Here is a 23,666-nt window from a genome sequence, read left to right as displayed (position 1 = left end):
ACTCACACATAGAAAATCAAAACATTTTAAATCTTTAAAAAAAATTTCAAGGAAACAAAGTATTTTGTGCATCTTGGGTGGCTCACTTAAAAACTGGATAAAGATGCTGTCTTCGGGGTTAATATCAGTAAAATGTTATTGTGTGGATAATGAAAGCTATGAGGCACTCTATTCTAATAAGAAAACTGGGAACCTAAAAGTTTTTAAATCTCATTATCCCTGTATTCGTATTCCTGCGAATACCACATACCTAAAAACAGATCGGGGCTGACAAGAGGGCTCCGTGAGTAGCATTTGCCGTGCAAACTGGGCAATTTTAAGTCCTGGCTTCAGAACCCGCAGAAAGGTGGAAGGGGAGAACTGAGTCCATAAAAGTATCCCCCAAAACACAAGAAACGATCATGGTCCTGAGCTCTGGTGAGCTCGAAGATTTAGAGAAAAATCCAGAAGCAGATCTGTAATAGGCTCAGATACTACAGGTGTCTGTCCCCAATAATTCAGACACACTTCCTTCAAGAACTACCCTTTCCCTTTATCGGTGACCCTTTCACCTTTACACAGGCTCATTCTTTACGGCTATTTAGCCGTAGTAGTCGGCTCAGGCCTTAGGGCAAATGTTACGGCACATTAAATTCTCCAGCAGAGTTCGAAGTTTCTTCTCCCTATTTATAGAAACAACCCCCTTGTGGCACTAGGAAAGAACCATTTATGGTCACGGGAATCCACTCAAGTGTGTGTGCAGAGCTTCGGGTCATCAATGAATCTGTATTACATAAAAGGAACTCACCTCCGGCAATTTTAAGAAAGTCTTCGCCTGTTGCTTTGTAAACCTAAGAAAGAAAGAGACGTTAAAGCAGGTTCTAACCCACCCATCATAGGCCAACAGGCACCCGGAGAGGTCAAGTACGTCAGGCTCTGAGCCCTTACCTCGATGTACCGGGTCCCCATATGATGTTTGTGCCTCTGCAGGGCCAGATCTCTGTGCTCCTCACTTACAAATCTAACCAGAGCTTCGCCATTCCTCCGCCCCTGAGCATTCAGACAAAGAGCTGCACCACCCCTTTGAAAGAAACAAAACGGATGGCAGGTAGGGGAAACACACAAGAGAAAGAACAGAAAACCCTCGTCCTCCTCTGGCATTGAGCAAAAACAAAGAGAAGAAAACCAACTTGGCAATATTGAGTCCTTTGAAGAACCTTGCAATGTCTTGATCTGAAGACTGCCAGGGCAAACCTCGAGCCCTCACCACCGTGTTGTCATCGATAAGCTCCATCTTGCTACTGTGAATGAAACACAACTTCATGTTGCCTAGTTAATGTAAGGCAAGCTGCTTAAGATCACAAGGACTCGCAATTCCAGCTTCCTCTATTCCCCTCAAACTTGTCTGGGGACAGCTATGTCACTATAGAATGATGGCTGGCTATAGGTCTAAAACAGCTTGCACATTCAGGAAACCATCTACCAGTTGAATAACTCCTTCCTTGCTCTAAGTTCAAAACCATCTCAGATCAAATTTGCAGAAAGCAAAATTCTCTTGGTACCCTCACAGCCTGACCTAGAAAGATGGAAGGGATTTCTAGTTTGATTGGTCTTGGTTTCATTCCTGGCTGTTTGGACATAAATAGCCCAAGGCTGACTTTGAACTTGACAATGTCCTACCCTCGCCTTACTAATACGAGCCTGGGCCACCATACTGAGGGTCAAGTGGGAGTGGGGTGGGACTTCAACTTTTTGAATCCGGCTTGACAGCAAGGACCAGAATAAAGCTACAATTAACCCACACAGGGTATGTGAGCGTGTGGTCGGAAGACTATTAAAGTATCTCCCTCATCAAACGGGAGTGCCAGCAAGCACAGGGTGCTCATGGAAACACTGGGGAGTCACCACGCCTCAGTGACTCACTTTCAAATAGCCCATTACACATTCTGACACCTTTTGATGTTTCGTCTTTCTCCTGTTCGCATTTTCAGTTATCCTGGGACATTTTCCTAGTGAGTCACTTTCTCTACAACAAAATCGGTGCTGAAGACTCTCCCCACTGGCAAAGCTGTCCGAGTTTCCATCCATCATGAGGTGCCAGACAATCTTACACAATTCATGACAGTGACTGACAACCAAGTCTAACGCTGATCAGAGACGCCACCACTTCAGGCTCCTCCCCCTAGATGTCCCTGGCGATGGAAGTCGATACTGACAGTACATATATGTAAGTTACCCCACGAACATCAAGAACTTCTTTAAAGACCCATTTGTGTTAGTCGTGTGTATGTACGTACACCTGCATGAATTTATGCGCATCACGTGCACAGGCTAGAGAGCATTCGATCCCTTTCAACCAGAGCTCCAGGCAGTTCGAACTGATGTGGGGACAAACCCCGGGTCCTCTGCTTGAACAGTAAGCACCCTTAACTAATAAGTCACCTTTCCACTCCCGTATAACTTTCAAGTACTCTTGACTTTCCCTTTAGAGAGGGGAGGCTGACTAAAATCACAAATTAAACAGAGGATGCCCCTACGTCACTGAGTAATTAAAGATGCCAGCATTTCACTAATTCTTAATCTCACTTACAAGCTTGCTTTAAGACAGATGGCCTAACGATAAGAAGTGGTAAACATGTTTAAGAACATGAAGAACAAATCCAAGGTTCACATGAATAGAACGCAGTCACTCACCAAGTGCCACTTTCAAATTTGTAGTTTACTCTCTCTGGATCTGAAAATCTGTGATCTAAAAATAAGAGCATAGAATCATCATTCTGTCTCCTGGACTGCAAAGCCACGCAGTGCAATCAAAAGCAGGGCTAAAGGGAGCGAATCCCAGGCACACTACACAATCACCACAGTGATACTCACTGTAGGGCTCTGAGATCATCGCTAAAATTATGTTCCCCATGTCTTCAACTTGGGAGGCTCCGTATCTGGACATGGAGTCATTCTTCTCAAAGTTTAGGCCTGTGGGACTGAGTTAAGGAAACATTTTGGACAGGTAAAAGAAGGTTACTCTGCTGGGCAGAATTTAAACAAGACAGGCGAGATGTTTATCTTAGCACGGCTGTTTCTTCGCAGCCAGGACTGCACCCAGAATCCTGACACCTCCCCTCTCTGCCCTCTTGCAGCAAGTGTCCGAGTCAACCCTATCCTGGAGGGTTACCAGTAAGAAAACTTTGGCTTACTTAGGAAATAGCAAATGCATGAAAGCTGTGTGCACAGTATCACATCTAAGCAAGCAACTAGAACCCTTTAATATACGTTCAAGGCAATGGCCAGGTAACTAAAGAGATGACCCTCAATCCAAACCAGGAGGTACAGCACTTGCAATTCACACCACGTAACACATCGTTTCAAGCTTTTCCCCAGAACCTCCCTCCCCGAACAGTCTTACAGCCCTGTGGGATAGCATATGTTCAGCAGTAATACAAAGGCAAGTCTGAATCCCTCACATCAAGTTTTAGACATAATTCAAGCACTTAGAGCCAATGACGCCATGTGTATTTTGACATGGTGACCTCACTGTGTTGCTCTGTGTGGACCCTCCCAGTGCAGGCTCTGAGAACTCAGGTACACGGCACAACCAACCCTAATGTTCCTTGACCATGTCAGAACTCTTTCTGGGTAAACCACATTTTGGATTATATGTAAGTCACAACTATTTTTTTTAAAAAGATATGTAAGTATTTTTAAAATTTGTATTGTATCTTATTTGTGTGTATGGCCTTTTGCTCTCAAACCTGGCATTCAGTGTGTGGGAGTACTTGTTCCCCAGCCCGTGTGTGGTAATGAGGACAGCTTTCAGGAGGTGACTCTCCTCATCTACCACGTGGCTCCCAGAGATTGGACTCAGATCATGAGGCCTAGCAGCAGTCTTACCTGCTGAACCAGCTCACTGGTCCAGAAGACATTTTTAACAGCACAACAGGAATCAACACAATACGGTGAGAATGCTCCGTTTCTCTTTGAGTTTGGAATAAAGGCACTCCCGTGTTGGACTTAGTCGAATGTTTGCCCTACAGCAAACTCACTGTTCCCTATCTAATATGCTTTCTAAAAAAATTTTTTATGGGTTGGGGATTTAGCTCAGTGGTAGAGCGCTTGCCTAGCAATCGCAAGGCCCTGGTTTTGGGCCCCAACTAAAAAAAAAAAAAAAAAAAAAAAATTTTTTTTATTAATGTAAATACATTGTAGCTGTCTTTGTGCACACCAGAAGAGGGCCTTACGGATGGCTGTGAGGCCATGAGGTTGCTGGGAATTGAACTCAGGACCTCTGGAAGAGCAGTCAGTGTTCCTAACCACTGAGCCGTCTACAGGAGTTACCACTCACTATGCATGGATGAAGCCAAAAGATGAGAACACAGGGAAGGACAGCTGCCCCGCCACTGCAGGGGAGTTAGGAAAGGCTACTGGGGTCTGTGAAGAATCAGGGAGTGGGAAGCAGCCCTCTGCACAAGCCTGGGGTCTCAGGCTCAGCACCTGCTCCACTCAGTTCATTAAGAGGGCAGTGGGGATGGGGCTTCTGTGTACTGTGGGGACTTTCAGCAGCATGCTGTCTTCCAGTTATAAAATCTCAAAAAAAAAAAAAAAAAAATAGCAATGAAAGTGACCGCAGGATAGATAAGGAGCACTGGGGCCATCTCACAGTTCCAACAGCTCCAACGTCACCCTTTACTGCCCAAGAATCATCCTTACAGGATTTGTCTAGAGACAACTGGCCAAGTTAACACTGCATAAGGACCAGTAGGTCAAAATGGGAGATATAAAACCCCATGAGCTGACGTGTGCGTACCCTGGTAATCCTGTTCAAATTATACATCTTTCTTGTCTACGAACGTTTTAAGTTTCATAAACCACTCATCTTGATTCCTTCGCCTACTTAGCCTGGAGTGACTGGCACCGGGCACCAAAGCCTTCCCTACCTGCTCTGGGGCACAGTGGGCAATTCTGTCAGCTACATCCTAGGAAACTGCTCTTCTCGATGGTATCACACGCAGTCCCCGAGCATGGACCGCGCCGTCCTTTGATCTAGTTCACTCATCCTCAAAATTCAGTTCTGTAGAACTACTTTGCAGTGATGCTCCAGGAAAGACAAAGATGGTGTGTCCTCAGAGTTCTCACGGCCTACAGGGAGCCACTTTCAACAGACAATTCACTGTGGGCGTCACGTAGAAAATCCAGGACGCTCAAGTCAAAGGGTGTGCAGCTCCTTCCCCAAGTCTGCTGGGGATACCGCTGTGCAGAGCTGCGGGCTGCCACCAGGATGGGGGCTCTCCTCTCTGAGAGGCCATGAAGGACGAGCCCCAGGACCGCCCACTTTCACCATGTACACACAGGCCCGTTGACGAGAGACTGAGCTACAGTTTTCTCTTCATGCACAGGTTTCACATTTGTGTCTTTATTTGAGACAAGTCTCGCTTATGTAGTTCTGCCTGGTCTGGAACTCGCTTATAGATCACCCTAGCCTTGAACTCTCGATTCCTCTGCCTCCTGAGTACTGGGATTAAAGACATAAACCACCACATCCAAGTAGGTTTGGTTCTCTTTCTCCTCCCCGCCATCCCCCCCCCCCAAGTGTATGTGTGTGTTTCCTTCACTATACATGATATCGCATCATCAAGGAGGAGACATCAACACCAGCAATATGAAGTAGCTAGAATTCAGAGATGTTTCCCAACTCAGTTTTTCCATTGTAGGTGAAGGGACTGGAATTGTAACAGCCACGCTTTGACTGAACACAGAAGTCCCTGCTAAGTTAGAAAGGCTTTGCTCAATCTGTTTTTACTTTGAGCAGTATTTTGAGAAAAAGATATCAAACTTATAGGTATAAGTCGAGGAGAGAGATCAAACGTAGGAATGCGGTCTCTTTTTTTGTAATGAAACAGATTGGCAGCTAAAGGATCGTTTTACTAAATTCTCATTTTTAATTAAGAATATGTCCCAGGCCTTTGGCTTAGACGGTTCTATATAATACATACCACCGCATTTCCCATTGTGCCACCATAGAGACCAGCAGCTCGAAGCTGTAGCAACTTTTACAAGTCCCGTGCCCAAACCCCATCCTTACACATGTGTGCGCGTACCTCCTTACGTACCCTCAGTCTGTTTCCTCACCAGAGTTGAACGCAAACAACAAAGGGAAGGGGTTTCTTTCCTGTTTCTTGTGCGTGTTAGGACTACACCACTGGTGAGCTGTCCCCAGCCCTAGGGGGTTTCCTAATGCTTTAGCACCAACCCTTTCTTGCATCAAGGCCCATGACATTTTGGATTAGTTGCTGCCACATCTGGTGCTGAGAGAAGGTGCGTGGAGCCTACGCCTCCTGGTTTACTGCAAGGCTGGTCCTGTAACTTACTCAACTGTGCCCTCGGGCAGCCACAACAGCACAGACAGGCTCAGCCAGTTTTACAAACCCCAAGTGCCAGGAGGGAATAAAGAACACAGCCTAGCGTGGTGGGAACGAAAACCTACATTTCAGGCTATACTGAAGACGGTATTCGTCCATAAAGAGGGTGGGACAGGCAGACGAGGCTGTGTTAACTACAGGAGTCTTCCCTTTATCACTACCCTTTGATGAAATAGGCCCCTTAAAGCACATCTCTCTCAGCTTACGGACTACACTGACAATTTCTTCCCTGACTGCCAGAAAATGGACACCCTTCCAATGTATTTACTTTCCGAATGTAAACGACAGCCCCTCTTCTGAAGTTGTGGCTTTAGTTTGTATCTAAGACAATCACTCATGAAACAGAAAATATATTAGTTAGGGAAGAAGTCTCAAAATAACATCTCAGCAGAAATTCTCCATCAAAGCCCTGCCCAGGACTCCTCAGAAGACGGTCTTGTTACTGCCTTGTTGTATTTAGTGTAACACAAAAATTATGAGGCCAAATGTTAATATGGCCATGGTACTGAAAAAGGAGTAGCCAACGGGTAGCACACAGCAGTGGTACCTCAAGAACCAATATTCCCACAAGTGTAGGGAGAAGGATGAAGAAGAAAATAACAAGCGTTATACAGGCTTTTTCCGAAGTATCATATAGGGCTGGAGAGATGACTCAGAAGTTAAGAGTACTGGCTGCTTTCTCAGGGGGGCAGGATTTGGTTCCCTATTCCAACATGGAGGCTCACAAGCTGACTGAACTCCAGTCTGAGAAATCAGACCCTTTTTTTTTTTGGGAACCACACAAATAAGGTACACAGACACAGACACGTGCACATACACACCCGAAAAACCCATACACATTTTAAAACTAAAAGAAAAACAAAGTTTGGGCTGAAGGTGTAGTTCAGTGGGTGGAGCACCTGTGTAGGCTCCATGAGGTCATGGATTTACGCCCTGCATAAATGCTACGGAACAAGTGGGAGCATTAGGGATGCAGAAGGAAGAGAATCATGAGGTCTTTCTCCATCACACAGCATGTTAGAGGCCGGCTGGAACACGAGACCCTGTCTTTCACACATACACAACTAAAGTAACCCCATGCCAGGCAGTGGTGGCACCTACCTTTAATCCCAGCACTCAGGAGGCAGAGGCAGCTTAGTCTAAGGGTTGAGTTCCAGGACAGTCAGGGCAATAGAGGGAAACCCTGTCAATCAATCAATCAATAAAGCAAGCCACGGCAGCAAACTCTTATAACAGAAATATGCTAAGGGAAAAGTATTCAAAGTATTAGTTTAATTTTTACTCTTTCCAAGAAAAAAAAAATATCCCTATGTAACAAATCCTACGTCCTGGAGTCATGAGCATAATGAAGGGGACCAAGTGAAGGAATTTCAACCCCCTCCCCTCCACAGCCCTACCCCGAGTCACATACACCCTGCAAGCAGTAAGCTGTAGGTAGGCACGAGCCAACAAGCAAGTGGCAGCTCACATCTGAACCTTGGCTACTTGGAAGGCCGAAAGTGCAGACCCATGAGGCCACGGTGGTATCACAGTGAAATGGCATCTCAAAAAAAGAAAGAAAAAAAAAATCCAAGGACACGGGCATATTTAAGAGTTGGGAGATACGGAACAGTGGCACACTGTTTTCCTGGCCTACACAAGACCCCAGGATCAGCCACCCAGCACTGCAACAAACTGAATATAAATACAAAAATTTTGGGGTGGGGGTGTCTATCTCAGGTTATGCCAGAACAAACTATCTAGTCCAGGCTGGCCTCAGACCCTCAGAGAAATCACCTATACAGGCAAAAGGATATTTATATAAAGCAAGAAAGTTAGATAAAAACTCCATAGAAACAAAACTAAAGTCTTTAATTTGAATAAACTTTTGTTTCGGTCAAACTTACTTTCACACTCACCCATCCCTCTTAACTCCTTCTGTGCCCCCAAGCCTCCCACCCCCATCTTAACTCTATGTCGTTTCTCTCTCACATGTACATACGTATGCTCTTAATCTCCTGTGTGTGCATGCATGTGACTACATGTAGTTCCATGTGACTACATAGTTGAGGATGACCCTGAACTCCTGACTTTCCTGCCCTTGCTTCTCTTGTGCTGGAATTAGAATGTGCCTTACCACGTGAACATCTGGTTTACGCAGTAGTAGCGATAAACATCGGTTATTAAACCCAGGGCTTCCTGAGCCCTAGACAAGCACCTACCAACTGAGCTTCATCAAAAACAAAATGACACTTGTAGAATTAAAATAAGCCATACAAAATTTATCTGCATGCTAGCCAGGAACAAGCAGTCACTTCCAGTTGCTTAACTTACTACAGGGACCACAAGCCAATGTGCTTGATCGCTTGCTTCAAACAGTGCCTGCGATGATGGGATGCCAAAGATAATTTCTTCCCCCTCCAGGTAACAAGGCTGTCTAACAGAGCGTGCCTTAACCGTGCATGTGAGGATATTTTAAATCCTTTTCATATGAAGAAGTGGCTACGGGGAAACAGTCGGTGTGCTTTCGGCCATCTTTTGAATTGGGTAGTGGCTTGGGCAATTACAATGGCCCTGTTCAACTAACCGTAAAAACCTCATGCAAAAATGAGCCACAATCACAGTGTCTTAAAGAAAAGGACACGTTAGCAAGGCCGTTGTTCAGGCACTAACGTGGACCTGAAGCTTTCAAAGTTCTCTAGCCAGAGTCACACGAGGTTCAAAACTTTAAGTGTGAAATAGTTCAAACACATTTTAAATCAATAAGGAAGTCCATCTTAAAGCTGTTTGCCACTGTGTTATCTCTTTGGATAGTCCCAATAACCTAGGAGGAAACAGAGTGGCCAGCACTGGATAATGTGGTCACATGCACCATGGTTATTATTTCAAGTCTTTCCTGCTTTAATACAAGGAAACCGAGGCTGACGACTGCCAACAGCCTGACTCTAATACATTACACCTAGACCTCATATTTTGTTTTCATTCTTAGAGACAGAGTTTCTCTATGTAGCCCTGGCTGGCCTTGAACTCAGAGAACAGCTTGCCCCTGTCTCCCGAGTGCTGGGATTAAGGGCATGCATTCCCACCAGACCAGAGCTCAGTTCTTTAAGCACCTATATTATATATACAGGCTAAGGCGGTGCCATATATACACATCCAAATCATGCACAGCCATCCAGAGGCAGCAGAGAACACGGTCAAGCAGTAAGAGCCTACGGAGTGCACCCTGGTGCTGCGTGAACACTCACAATTTTACTAATACCTTATGACTGAAAGGCTTACCTGCAAAAGCTCAGAGAAGCCCCATAGTACAAAAAGCTTCAGAAGAAGCGTAACATACCTGAGTAGACAACAAGCGGTCACAATTACATCATCTGCCAGATGTGGGTGCATGACTCTAATCCAGCATTGGGAAGGCAGATCTCTCTGAGTTCTAGGTCAGCCTGCTCTGTATTTCAGGCGAGCCAACTGTACAGTAAGAAAACACTTCCTCAAAATAAGGACATTCGTATCCGATAGATATTAGAGGCTCTCACTTATGATAAACCTCTGTATCTTCGTGCTGGGCATGATAGCACAAGCCTTTAGTTCCAGTTCTTTGGAGTCAGAAGCAGGTGGTCTGAGAGTTCGATGACATCCTGGTCTACAAAACAGATTCTAGGACAGCCTGGGCTACACAGAAAAACTATGTTTTGAACTACTACCCCCCAACCAAAAAAACCTTACCTCTCAGTTTCTCTGGTTACGCAATGGGGTAATGCCCTTTTAGTGGGCTACTGTGAGGCTACTAAAGCAATAGGTGTAACTGATTTTCAATATTTTCTTGTGTATGATGTGATGGCCGGGCTCTCAAAGCAGGGCCTCTGCACAGGCTATGTAGATACTCTGTCACTCTGTCTTACCCTGCCCCTGAGCGGTCTTTCTTTCACAGGTTTGTTACATTAGACTCTATGGAATGTAAGCCCTTAATAAAGGTGTGTCAGTAAAAGTAAACGCACATTGCTACACATCTTAACTAACGAGAATAAATCAGCTCATGAGCAACAGGATGAACCTTCAATTCCTGCACTGAGAAGGCAGAGGCAGGTGGATCCCTGTGAGTTTAAGGCCCGTTTGCTCTACGTATCAAGTTCCAGGACAGCCAGGGCTATAAACCTATAGGTCTTAAATAACATTTATCAAAAACAAAAAAAGCAAATCAAAACGAACAAAAAGCTTCAGAAGTTAGAAGGAAATAATTCAATTTCAGGGATTAAGAAAGGCAGCAATTTTAGTAAATGAATAAATATCCTTTGTACAAATGGCTCTGTAATCAAAATGTAAATAGAAAAAAAGCTACTATTAATCTCTCCAAGGAATTGAACAGAATTTCCTTAAAAACAAAACAAAACGAAGATAAGCTCCGCCCCATCCTCCTCTCCGCCATGTCGCCTGATTTAATACCTGCACAGTTCACCTGGCAGATAAAAAGTTTACAAAGGCAACATTATGTAACGCACACACTAGCACACCTGCAGCTGGAATTACTGTGGAAGCCCAAACCAAGTCTAGAAATAGTTTCAGAGCAATCACAAAAAACGTAGTGGGAAAAGCGCGGAAGAAACCAGCGCAGTTCCTAACCCCGAAGGAACCAGAGCGGCCACACATTCTCCCATACGGAGCATGCGTTCTCCTATACGGAGCACGGTGAAGTCCATGAAGCTTTCGTTTGGGAACGCAAAGGGAACCAGGGAAGCTCAGCTCCCACAAAAGCCAATCTACAGAGTGGCAGGCCCTCAAGACCCAGCTACAACACTTCACCAATACCTTTAGCTTCCTTTTCTACCATAAAACACCAACACTGGGGCCACGGCTGGGGCAGGGGCAGGGGCAGGGGCAGGGGCAGGGGCAGAGGCCAGGGCTGGGTGCTAAAAGAGTTGCATTCCCAAAAAAACAAACAAACAAACAAAAAAAAACCCCCCAAAAAAACAAAAAACAACAACAACAACATAAAAAAACCACACACACAACCAAGTTCTACCAAGTTGCTGCTTTCCCTACCAAAGCCAAAAGATGCTGCTTTCCCTACCAAAGCCAAAAGAACGGTCAAAACACAAAATTGCATGAAGACAGAGTGTACTCGTTGTACTAGATTAATCCAGTAATTACAATTCTTGGTATTTAGCCCAAATGAATTACAGAACTATGTCTCCCCACAATCATGTACAATGATACTTAGAACAACTTTACTCATAACTGTCACAACTGAGTATCAAGGAAGTTCTCAGTAGGAGAGTGAATGACCTGTGGTCTATCCAGACGATATTAAGCATCACTAAAAGGAGGGGAACTAGTAGGGCAGTGGTCACTCCCGCCTTTAGGCCCCACACTAAGGAGGCAGGAAGATCTATTTCTGTGAGCTCAAGGCCAGCCTGGTCTACGGAGAGTTCCAAGACAACCAGGGCTACACAGAGAAACTCTGCCTCAAAAAACAAAAACAAAACAGGGAGGAAGGAAAGGATGGAAAGGGAGGGAGGGAAGGAGGGAGGGAGGGAGGGAGGGAGGTAAAAGGAGTTGAATTATCAAGCCATGAAGATAAATGCAAGCACCTTAGACGTATACAATCGTGTTTAAAAAGCCAATCTGAAGAGAGGATTCCGATCTCATTCGGACTACCTGACTACAGGACTTTCTGGAAAAGTCAAAAGCACAGGGACAGAACACCATTCTGTACTTCACTACTTTGCTTTCTGACGAGATGGTGTTGGGCACATCATCATATACATTGGAAAGCCTGAGAATGCCCAACATCAGAAGTGATCTCCAACAAAGCGAGGGCAACATATCGAAGGAAGTTCAGTTTTAAGAAACTGCACATATGCCAAACTGACATTAAGGGAGGGTTAGGGATGTCATGGGAAATCTGTATTTTCTGCTCAATTGGCTCTGATCTAAAAATTACTCTTTAAAAAAAAAGATTTGTGGCTGGGTGTGATGGCTCGTGCACAGAACCTGAGCACCCAGAGGGAAGGGGGGGGGGGAAGCAGGATTGCCCAGTTCCCAGCAAGCCTGTAAACTGCAGAGCAAGCCCCCATTTCAAAAGGAAACAAAAACAGTACCAGGAATTTACGTTTTAATTGGATAGAAAGTGAAAGAATGCTAACACAGTACCACAGCCACTGGCGTTCCTGACAAATCCACATGGCTGCACTTGCATTTAAAAAAAAAGAAAACCTGGGCCGGGAGGTGCACACCTATAAACCTCCTGGTCAGGAGATCACCCTTGATGATACAGCCAAGTTCTAGGTCAGCTTGGACTACGTGAAACTGTCTCAAAAACTAGTCAGATTTAAGAATAAGAATACAACTATCTGCACAGTGAGAAAATGTTATTTCTGTTGCTAGTCAGTGGGACAGAGAAGCTCACACTGTCATCTGACAAAAACCAACAAACGTGTTTAATGACCGTCTTCATGTTTCCAAATTCAGGACTGCTTCCATATCAACAAGGAGTTAACAAGTGGGTTTTCAAAGAGCACAGCTCTTCGGCTCACACAGGCTCAGACAGATGGATGCGGTCGATGCTCAGAATCAGTACTTACTTTGACCTCTAAGGTTGATTTAGCAGCCTGGTCAGGGAAAGATCTACTTCTCTGAAGAGAAAGATTGATTATAACAGCAGAGATGAAAAATAAAAGCCTGTGCTAAGAAGGGTCAATAGCATTTCTAAAATAGTAAAAAGGGGGGGGGGACCCAAACATTAATCAAAACATTTAAAGTTAGAATCAATTTTTTGTTTGTTTAAAGGCAGGGTTTCAAACAGCCTAGGCTGGCCTGAAACTTGCTACTCCACTGAGGACCACCAGGAACCTCGGGCTCTCTGGCACCTTCTTGCCGAATGCTGGCATTACAGGTGTGAGCCAACCCTGAGCTCAATCTCCACTGGGCATTACCAACCAAGCTACACCCCACCCCCACCCCCACCCCCACCCCGCCCCCCATCAGCAAGCTACATTTTAAGAAACAGAAAATCCCGTCTTTGGTTTGTTTGTTTTTTTAAATGGTGGGGAAAAAAAGTAGATATTTAGAATTAACCATCTGGACTCACTTTAGATGACCCCAATCTTGTTGGCAACATCTAGAGCATCATAATCAGGAGCCAAGCAAACATACGCCTTCTCCTCTCTGTCAGGCCGTCATCAGGGTATTGACTTTGGCCACATCGATGTCATAGCTGCCTTTGTTTTTAACCAGATGCACTGATAAAACGACCATGAGCTCTACCTCCAATTTCAAGGATAACGCACGTAGGAGGAAGTTCAGCTTGACTCAGTCACAATCCCATTTACTAGAGGCAAATACTTCTGATTTTTGTCACCATGCACTTGAGAGAGCTGCCAACACAGGATTTCAGAAGTAGTTAGCCGGAGCAGTGGGCAAAGGTGCTGGCGAATCATGCCATCCCTCCTCAGAGGTCAGCTTCTAAAGCAGGCTGGGAAGCACAGCACAGAGCAAGGAAACACACAAGTACCTCAGCCTCAACCTTACAGAGGCCAAGAAGGCGACAGAAGAAAGGGACGGTGGATTCTAAAGACTTTTCTGCATTGTCAACTATCTGAGAAAACTAAAAATGCCTTCACATAGAGGACCCCACGCATATAGCAACAGATACTTTACCGAGATGGCGAGAATACCACCTGAACCTAGTGTTACAGACGGTTGTGAGCCAAGCCACTATGTCTGGCACAATTCCTGTTTTACTCTGCCCCCAAATATCTTACTATATTCACAAGATCAGGTTGGTACATACGGAAAAGAGCTAAGAGTTAAAGGGAACCCAATACTTCAAAACAAACTCTTCTGTAATATAAAGAAGCAAAAATAGACCCCAAGACCAAAACAATCAGGCACAAGTAGCTTTGGGATCTGTAGACAAAGTGGAGTCTTTGTATTTTATCTAATCTACCAAACATATGTGTGCATCTTTCTATACACACATGGATACATTCATATATTTATCATCGGAAACAAAAATACCGCACATAAACAAACTATTAAGACCATGTATCTGTCCAAGTCCGGGTCGGTCAATGACTACTCTGAAAGATGCCTACAGTTTAGAGTGTTACTTCTCCCTCTCGCAGTATACCGACACAATTGGACAGGAACAATTTGATCCACTCACTGACAATGTAAGGCAGTTTTCTTGAGCCAGGTACAGAGGCTAACACCTTTAATTCTAGCACTGGGGAGGTGTGAGGCAGGAGGACACCTGTAATTTTGTCATTTCCTTCCACTACATAATGAGTTCCAGGTCATAACAAGTTCCATCTCCAAAACTTAAAATGAACAGAACAGCGCGGGGTCGATGTACGAAGCTCTCTTAGGTCAACTTAAAGGATACTCTCCGCCATGGCTGCAACATCCAGCTTGTCGAGGTCAGGAGAGCCGGGGCAACACTTCTTGAATTCTTTTCGAAGATCGAAAAAGGAATAGAAGCATTCAGGTAGTAATACATTCTGAGGGAGGACAGGGTAGAGGTTGTTAAACTAGGTGAATTTGGTCCATATTTCTCTAGTAACTAGGAACCTAAGAGTGGAATATAGGTAACATTTTACCACAATTTTTAGAACCATGAAATTCAAGGTGGACTGGCTTTAATGTTTAATCCTTGGCCACAATATCACATTAGATCCTACGATCTAAGCAGTTTCACAAAAGTCATCTCCTTTTAACAGAATGGACCACAATGTTTATGTTCACTGTGCCTTCCAAATCAAACCATTTTTTGTCTCACGTGTCTGCTTCTACGTGTCTGCAGGTGCACCAGGTGTGTGTGGGTTCTCACGAAAGCCAGAAGCCTCTGCCTCAGAAGCTACAGGAACTGTGGGTTACCAGAATGAGGGTAAGGAGCACAAGTGCACTCTCAGCTAACTGCTGAGCCTTTCTCCTCCCCTCACTCAAACCCGTCCTGGAGTTGTTACATTGTCTGAACTCCGGTGCTCTTACTAGGGTAGTTACAACCTTTCTCTGCCATAATCACTTTAGACCACCTGTGTTTTCAGGAATCCATTTTACAGAATCCATTTTAAGATAACTTTTTTCTTTTTTTTTTTTTTCCCCCGGAGCTGGGGACCGAACCCAGGGCCTTGCCCTTGCTAGGCAAGTGCTCTACCACTGAGCTAAATCCCCAACCCCCATTTTAAGATAACTTAAGACTTACAATTAAATGGTAAGATTTTGTAGTTCTAACTACTGCTGAATCCTAGTAATATGAATATTTGATACTAAATAAGGTTAGAGAATAGTACCTTTTTTTTTTTTTTTTTGGAAAAGATTAGTTTTGTGCCAAATTATAGTTCCACATTGGGTTTTTGCTCATTATTCTATCTATACCTGAAAATTCACACCAGTATTTTAAAAATAAACACCACAAGTTTAGAGAAAGGACTCAGTGGTTAAAAGTATTTGTTCATGGGGTTGGGGATTTAGCTCAGTGGTAGGCGCTTGCCTAGCAAGCGCAAGGCCCTGGGTTCAGTCCCAGCTCTGAAAAAAAAAGAAAAGAAAAAAAAAAGTATTTGTTCCTTTCTGGTACCCACACAATAGCTCATGATCACCTGTGACTTCAGCCCAAGGGGGTCTGACACCTACTTCTGGCCTCCACAGGCATGCAGACACATGGTACACATAATCCACACAGGCATAAACACCAATGCATATAAAAACAGAAACATAAATCTTAAAAAGAAAAACAAAAAACAAAAAGCCACAAGCTGGTAAGGTGGCTCAGTGGGGAAAACACTCACTGCTTCAACCTGATGACTTGAGTTTGATCCCTGGAACCCACGTAAACAGTGGAAGGAGAGAATGGACTCCCGCAGGCTATGCCCTGACCTCAATGTGCAGAGTGTGGCACATTATCGCCACTCAGTTATAAAAAATTCTAAAATAAGAAGGCATCACAACAACCAGACAAGGAAGAGAGTGCACAGAACTCTACAGGCAGAGAGGCTGGAGACTGCAAGCCCCCACGGCCAGCCAGAGTTACACACTCAGATTGTCTCAAAAGAGCCAAGCTACCAGAATGTATCTCAGCAGGAGAGTGTCTGCCTAGCACATTCAGGCTCTAGGTGTTCAATTCCTAGCAACAGATCAAAAAGAAAAGGTGCTTTAAGTCAAAGCAAAAGAGAGGTAGCTCTGAGCACCACTTATGGAGAGTAAAGACCATTGTGAGAATAATTATTACACCACTGGTTTGGGTTTTTGTTATTTTATTTTATTACTTCTTTTAAAGACAAAGTTTCCTTGTACCCAGGTTGAACAAGCCTTGAACTTTTAAGGCTTTTTGAAACAGGGTGTCTGTCTCCGCGCTCGCGCGCTCTCTCTCGCTCTTGCGCTCTCTCTCGCTCTCTCTCTCTCTCTCTCTCTCTCTCTCTCTCTCTCTCTCTCTCTCTCTCTCTCTCTCTCTCTCTCCCATAGCCCTATGACCAGGCTGGCCTCAAACTCACAGAGATCTACCTGCCTCTGCCTCCTGAGTGCTGGAACTAAAGGTGTGTGCTACCCCACAACGCTAATCCTTAAGCTTCTGACTCTCATCCCCTGGCACTCCCCTTGAATGTGCCCCCGACACCTAGTTTTTTTTTTTTTTTTTTTTTTTTTTTTCCCCGGAAGCTGGGGACCCGAACCCAGGCCCTTGCGATTCCTAGGCAAGCGCTCTACCACTGAGCTAAATCCCCCACACCTAGTTTTATGCAGGCTGGGGCTGAACCCAGGATACCAAACAAGTACTCTGTTAACTGGGTAAATCCTCAGCCGCAAATGGTAATTCTTAGCTTCTGCTTTCTGTTTGGAATAAAGTATACAACCCCAGATTGGCTTTGAATTCATACCTTGGCTTAGCTTCATAAATGCTGGTATTACAGGCATTGATCACCACTCTTGGCTAAAAATAATTTTTGACAAGACAGAATACATCCCCCTTTTTTAAAGATTTCTTGGTGGGGGGAGCATACGCATGCCACTGAATGAATGGAGGACTACTTGAGAGAGTCTGGGTCTTTTCTACTACCTTGTGTGTCTTGGGACTGAACTCTAGCTTGCAAGCAAACATCTTTACCTGCTGAGCCATTTCTAGCCCTAGATGTTTTAAAAAAAAAATTCAAAATAATTTGTGTTCATTAATCTGAAATTTCAATTTACTGTTTTAAAAAAAGAAAATATGTAGCTTTTTTAATTTTTAAAAATTTCTTATGTGAATATTTTTCCATCATGTATGTATGTATAACAGGGATACACTTGGTGCCCAGAGATTGTAAGCAGGCACTGGATCCTGTGAAACTGGAGTTATATAGATTTCAGATTGTATAGAATCGAATGTATGGTTGTGAGTCACCAGTGGGTGTATTGGAAACCAAACCCAGGGTCTTTTCAAGAGCAGCAAGTGTTCTTAACTGCTGAACTTTCTCTCCAGCCAGAAAATATGTGTTCTGAATGTTTGCTAAACATACAGTAACATATTCTTTAGTGGATTGTATCTCAAATTGTATCTGAAATCAGAATTAGCAAACCTTTGTAACAGATTTGAAGAACTACATAAACTAGGAGTGCTCCCAATGCCCTATGGTCTTGATAATCTATAGCAAGAATTCACACAACAGGAAAACATCAGTTTAAATTAGTACTCTCATTTAAAATAGCACTTTACATTGACATCACACTAAATTATATAGCAAACTAAACAGGTTTGTATAGTATAAATGTTGCTCGCAAAAACAATGCTTCCCTACTTAAGTCTGGAAAATATGTAATATGCTAATGTCAGGGAAAACTTTGTGAGTTATTTTCTTTCATGTTTTAGCATTTTGTGTATAAAATGAATACATATAATTTTTATTATGCTATTTTAGTATAATTTATATTTATCTTAATAGAAATGGCTCAGGAAACTACCTTAAGTTTTCTCCCCTACAATGCAATCCTTCCAAAAAATAATAGAAGAAACTGTGCTGAGAACAGTAGCCCTTACCAGTAACCCAGCATGTGAAAAAAAGTGAAGCAGGAGGCTCTTTAGTAAGTGGTCATCCTAAACTATATAGAGTGAAAGGCTAGCCTGGGCTCTAAGGCCATCTCAAAAAAAACAAAAAAAAACAAAAAAAAACACAAAAAAACAGAGGGGAGTGAACAAAAGTAAAAAAAATATTTCCCTCTTGCCAATAGTGAAAGAAGGAATTAATTCTTGGCCCTTCCTTTATGACTTGGGGGTTGGAAGGGACTCCTCCTTTGTACGTCTGACTCAATGACAGTTACCAGTATACCATTCCGTGACATCAACTGGTTACCAAGACTCCTTAAAAGGAGTGATCTACCTTCAAAGGTGGAGAACAGACATTGTCCTGCAGACACTTTTCTAATGATTATTTAACTAACTCACCAGCTTTCCCTACCTTAGAGAAGGAAGGCAAAGACAGCAGCAGTAAATGAACCTGCCTGCACTGTCTATCTACCAACTTTCCCAGCCTCACAGTGCCCTGAATGGTGCCAGCCTAAGGCGGCACAGCACAATTAATCTGAATTGTTAATCGGAACTACATTATCACGAATTGGCTTCACTAGGTGAGCTGTCTTTGCTCTTCATTGTCCTTCAGAAATATTCTTCCCAGGAGGACAAACAGTAGATCAGGGTAAGACTGTTCTTATAGCATAATTTTTTTTCTACATGAGAAAAATTAGTAAAGATGACCCCGCTGATACAAGTGCATCCCTGTAATCTCAGCACACAGATGAGGCAGAATGCCATGAATTTGAGGCTAGCCTAGGCTTAGAGTGAGACTTTGTCTCCAAAGATTCATAAATACACAAAAGTAAATAGGAATTTTAAAATTCGGTTTTGAACATTTACTTCAAGTTCAAGGGAGTGTTCTCCAATGTTATTTACTGCTTATGTTGGTAATTGTTACTAAGCAGTCTTAAAAATATTTAGAAGGCTTTTTTATTCTCTTTGAAGGATAAAGCACATTTCCTTCACATTAAGAAAATAATCGGATGTGGTAAAATACCAGTCTTTTCTACTCTAAGTGACTGAAATTCAAACTTTCTATTAGCTTTGGAAAGGAGGAGGATGTTGAGCTGGAAACAAAGAAAATGTTTTAAATCACCAGAGGATACCTATAAATTACAATTACCCCAGACATCTCCATGACTTGTGGTAAAATAGACACAATGTTAAAGCTCCGTGTTAACCCTTCTGGAGCTCCTCCTGGAGCTACACATCTACAGTTTCTTCATTTGCAAGTACAGCAACATCAAGGTCACTAAGGCTTTGCAACTGTTCCTTCCTTTTGATTCAGAACATTTTATAATCTTTCCAAAACGAAAATCTGCACTATTACACAACTAACTCCTCACTTGGACTTCTTTAAAAAGTAAGATTTAATTTGAATGAAAAGTACACCTGTCCTTCCAGAAGCCAGAACAGACTGATTTTGTTTGTTTGTTTCTCAGAGAGCATCCGCTTTTCCAGAACCCAGCACTCTTACCTTCTTGGAAGCCTCGGGATGCAAGATCTGCCTGACGTGAAGCTGCCCGTCAGTACACAGACAGAAGGAAGTCCCTACCCCAATGTTCAGTTCATTGCTCACTGACTGGTTAAACTGCAAGAACAAGAGACACACGCGAGGATGAAACGAAAGCAGAATTTATAAGCATACCAAAGTGGCCCAACTCGAAGATAACCAAAGAAAAATCCTCCTCAAGACTCTGAGGACACCAAGGCAGTATCACAAAGAACCCTTTCCCCAGGAACCTGCCCTTTTCACCCAGGCAAGGGAGCTTTCAAACTAATCTGCAGTTCTTGTTCAGGAGTTGCAGTCACTTCCCAGCAGCCCTGATATTCAGGATGAGACTAATCAGGTCTCTCTTTTCTCTTTTTAACAAGTTGCCTTGAGATTACATCATTTTATAGGGTTACTTTTTCAACGTTTGGATGTTTCAGGTTTAAGGAATCCATATCCGATAGACAATCGGGGTAATGAATAAGCAGAATTCTGTAAGGCGGCTATCACCTTTCTTAGAAAAACTCTAGAAATAACGTATTCCTTTAATTGGAAACTCGTGTGCTTAGAGGCAGAGGCTGGGAGAACGCAGAGCACACTTTGCCTCACAGGTGTCGAGACCCGCCCTATTCCGGATTCTAGCAACCGTCAGCACCCAGAGCAGTTTTTAGGTCACCTCAATTTCAATAGGGGATCCCGCCAGCTCCACGGTGACCCAACAAACAGCCCCACAGGTCTGTACTTGCAATCCCTCCATAGGATCCCAATCAAGGCACTAGAGAAGTAATGAGGAAGCTAAGCCTTTGGAAATTGAAACTTCGGCTAAAATCAGGCGTGCACTCAGGTGCAAACCAAACTATAACCATGGGTAGCACTAACGCCGATGACTGAGGGTCTACCCCCTCCCCTTCCACACTACTGCGCCTCCAACCCAGAGGCTGGGCTACAGACCCAGACCCAGTAGGGTCTGAGCTTGGAGCTGCTGAAGCTGGCACTGAAACTTCGCTAGTCAACGCGTGGGGTAAACCGCGCACGGCTGATTCTCCCGCTCAAAGAACAACTCGGGAGGCAACAGGAGCTCCAGCGAATCTTAATCCCCAGACCCTGAAGACCGGGAAGCTAAGCACAGCAGCCCCTCCAGAGCAGCAGCCCCCCACCCCCAGGCCGGACTCCCACACAGAAGGCTGGGAACCTCGCCACCCCGCCCCAGAAAGAAGTGGAGACCGCCCCACGAGGGCGTGAGAGCCGTAGGGTTGGGTCGGGTGTGGGGGCCACTTAGATGGGGGTGGGCGGCGTGGCCTGGCCAAAACTGTCACCTGTCGGAGGGCTTGGTCCAGCTGCGGGGCGGAAGACAGATTTTCGGCGTCTATTTTAGTTTCTTCTTTACAATCCTCTGTCAGTTCCAACTGATCCGGTCTAACTAGTACTTCGTGCAACTGTCCCACCTCGGGGTATAAGGGGTGGAAAATAAGGGGTCAGTTTCCCCTTTTACAACTTGGAAACCCTTCCTCCTCCCCGGCTTTCCCTGGACGGCTCGAGGCTCTACAGGCACCTAACAGCAGAATCAAAGCTCCCTAGACGCCCAGGGATCTGGTCGCCCCACCCCCACCCTACCCGGATCAAGTCGCCCAGGCCAAGGAGGGGATCCTAGCGCCCCAGGAACCACTAGTCTGGCATAGGCGTTCTGCGACTCGCAGAGAATGCGGCAGGGCAGCGCGGGGCCTTTCTACCTAGGCCAGGTTTCGGAAGACTTAAATGGCTCCAAGGTGGTAGGCTAACAGGTTTGATTCTGCAATGGACTCTCTAGGCCTCGGGGCCCCGCTTCATAAGCGTGCAACCACTTTAAAAAAAAAAAGGAAACAAGAAACCGACCATCCCTTCTCCAACTTCTACAGTACAGTTGTTGCCCCCACTACTGGTTTGGACCAGAACATGGTGAAGTACCTTCTTGTTGGCCAAATCCACGACTTTCCATAACAGCAGGATCAGCTCCTTCTCATCCGAACCCAGCTTGGCTCCTGTGGCCCCAGCAGTGATCCCAAAAAGCACCACCAAGTAATCCGGAGACGCCGTCATGACGATAGGTGGGGAGGGGGAGGAGGGGGGTCGGGAGGCGGCGAGGTGGGGTTGGAAGTGAGAACGAGAAAACCTGTGCTAAAACCCTCTTCCAAGAGAAAAAGAAAGCGCCCACCCCCCTCCTCGAGGCCGCCAGGGCAAAAGGCGGTAACCTGCCACCCAAGCCCGCACCTGGCCGGCGCTCCACACCCTGGGCAGGAAGGGGGGTGGAAGGAGGGAGCAGCAGGCCTGCCCTTTTTGTATCCAATTGCTCGTGCGTCTAAGAAAAAAAAAAAAAAAAAAAAACCCCAGGAGCCGGGCTGCACCCCCGGGAGGCGCGCGCAATGGCTGAAAGCTTTTCTGTTTTGGGATGTGGCTCTACCTGCCCGCCCCTTTTCCCCCTCCCCCACGTGGTGCAGGTAAGAGACACCTGGCGGCGCCCGCCCATTGGCTCCTTCAAACCACGACGTGGCAGGGGTGGGAAGGGGGGTGCTGGGGGAGGGAGAGGAGAGGGCGGGAGACAAAGGCTGGATGAATGGGGAAGGAAGGCCTGGAGGGAAAGGGAGGGGAGGAGAGGGGCGGGGAAGTGCTAGTTGTCACCAGGAGGGTAGCCAAGGCCAGACCAAGGGGAGGGGGACACGACGGCGGCCAGGGTCCCTGCTCGTGGACTCAGCGTTGGGGGATTTGAAGGGTTGGCTTGGCCGTGGGGGTTGGGGAGGAGAGAAGCTGAGGGGTCGAGCGAAAGGCCAAGGCGCCTAGAGGTAAAAGAAGGCCAGAGGTGAGGCCCAGGGCGCGGCGCCTGGGAGGGACCGGTCTTCGGCTGCCCGGGAAGCTGGTGCGGGCAATTACCGAACCCGGCAAAAGCCGCTCCTGAGCCCAGCACACCTTTCTGTGCAAACAGCCGGAGGAAGGTGTCCTGCCCGCCCTGCCCCTCACGGCGCGGGAGGCTGGCATTCGCTCTCTCCACCTCGGGGCGAGCCTCCGCTCCCCCACCCCCAGCCGCACAGCCCAGCATTCGGGCGGCTAGGCAGGTCCTGGGATGCAATCACAGCCTTCACAGCAGCCGGGGAACCTCGGGAGGAAGGACCCTATAGCCCCTTCTCTATCACTTGTTACATCTTCGTCCTGCTGGCTGCTAGTTCGAGACCGGAACGCCCTCTAGGGCCCAGGCACAGTTAACAGTGATTTGCCTTGGATAAGAAATGCATCTGCCCCGCAGCCCTCTTACAGGTTTTCCAGAGTCAGGCCAACACACTTTTCGCTAAATTTCCTAACTTTTGTGGAGCGTGTGACTTGACCAACTCATGCCCACAGACTCCTGCGCCACCACGACCCCAGCCCCGCCGCGAGCCGCCAAGGGGCTAGGTAGATGATGTTGACATTTTAGAAACGTGCCATCGGTGTTGTTCTTCGAGGTTTGTTTGTTTGTTGTTTGTTTGTTTCAAAGCCGTCTATTCTTGGGAGCCGAATTCCGTCTGAAAATATTACTAGCTCGGCGCCAGGTGTGCGGCCTAGCATATTCTTCAAGAGAAATGAAGTGGCCACACCCTTGCAACCGCAGGAACCTATTGGTACCCTCCTAGGGACGCCTGTCAGGGGAACCTAGAGACCACACTTTCCCAGTGGGAGCCGAAACTCCGGGAAGTGGGGAGAGAGAGGAGTCGGGGGCGGGCGGCGCGTTTCCCACTAGGATGAGTTGCGGCTGGAGGTG

At 45.6% G+C, this 23,666-nt stretch overlaps 1 protein-coding gene across 1 annotated transcript in view; it reads right to left on the bottom strand.

The window, feature by feature from the left end:
* Esrp1 (epithelial splicing regulatory protein 1) overlaps nt 1–22,305 on the bottom strand; it is a 53,578-nt gene extending 31,273 nt beyond the window's left edge. The window contains exons 1-9 of the mRNA XM_032905914.1: nt 21,845–22,305; nt 21,217–21,345; nt 19,886–19,999; nt 14,755–14,869; nt 2,854–2,952; nt 2,674–2,728; nt 1,170–1,280; nt 928–1,060; nt 788–830 (exon numbers count right to left, since the gene is read on the bottom strand). Of these exons, the coding sequence (XP_032761805.1) occupies nt 788–830; nt 928–1,060; nt 1,170–1,280; nt 2,674–2,728; nt 2,854–2,952; nt 14,755–14,869; nt 19,886–19,999; nt 21,217–21,345; nt 21,845–21,976 (931 nt within the window). The 5' untranslated portion in view covers nt 21,977–22,305. The remainder of the gene's footprint in view (nt 1–787; nt 831–927; nt 1,061–1,169; nt 1,281–2,673; nt 2,729–2,853; nt 2,953–14,754; nt 14,870–19,885; nt 20,000–21,216; nt 21,346–21,844) is intronic.
* Nucleotides 22,306–23,666: the final 1,361 nt, after the last annotated feature.

The sequence above is a fragment of the Rattus rattus genome, chromosome 1, assembly GCF_011064425.1.
Source record: "Rattus rattus isolate New Zealand chromosome 1, Rrattus_CSIRO_v1, whole genome shotgun sequence".
In the NCBI taxonomy this organism is placed as follows: Eukaryota; Metazoa; Chordata; class Mammalia; order Rodentia; family Muridae; genus Rattus; species Rattus rattus.
The sequence above is the reverse complement of the archived record's forward strand: the minus strand, read 5'-3'. Positions and strand labels throughout refer to the sequence as shown.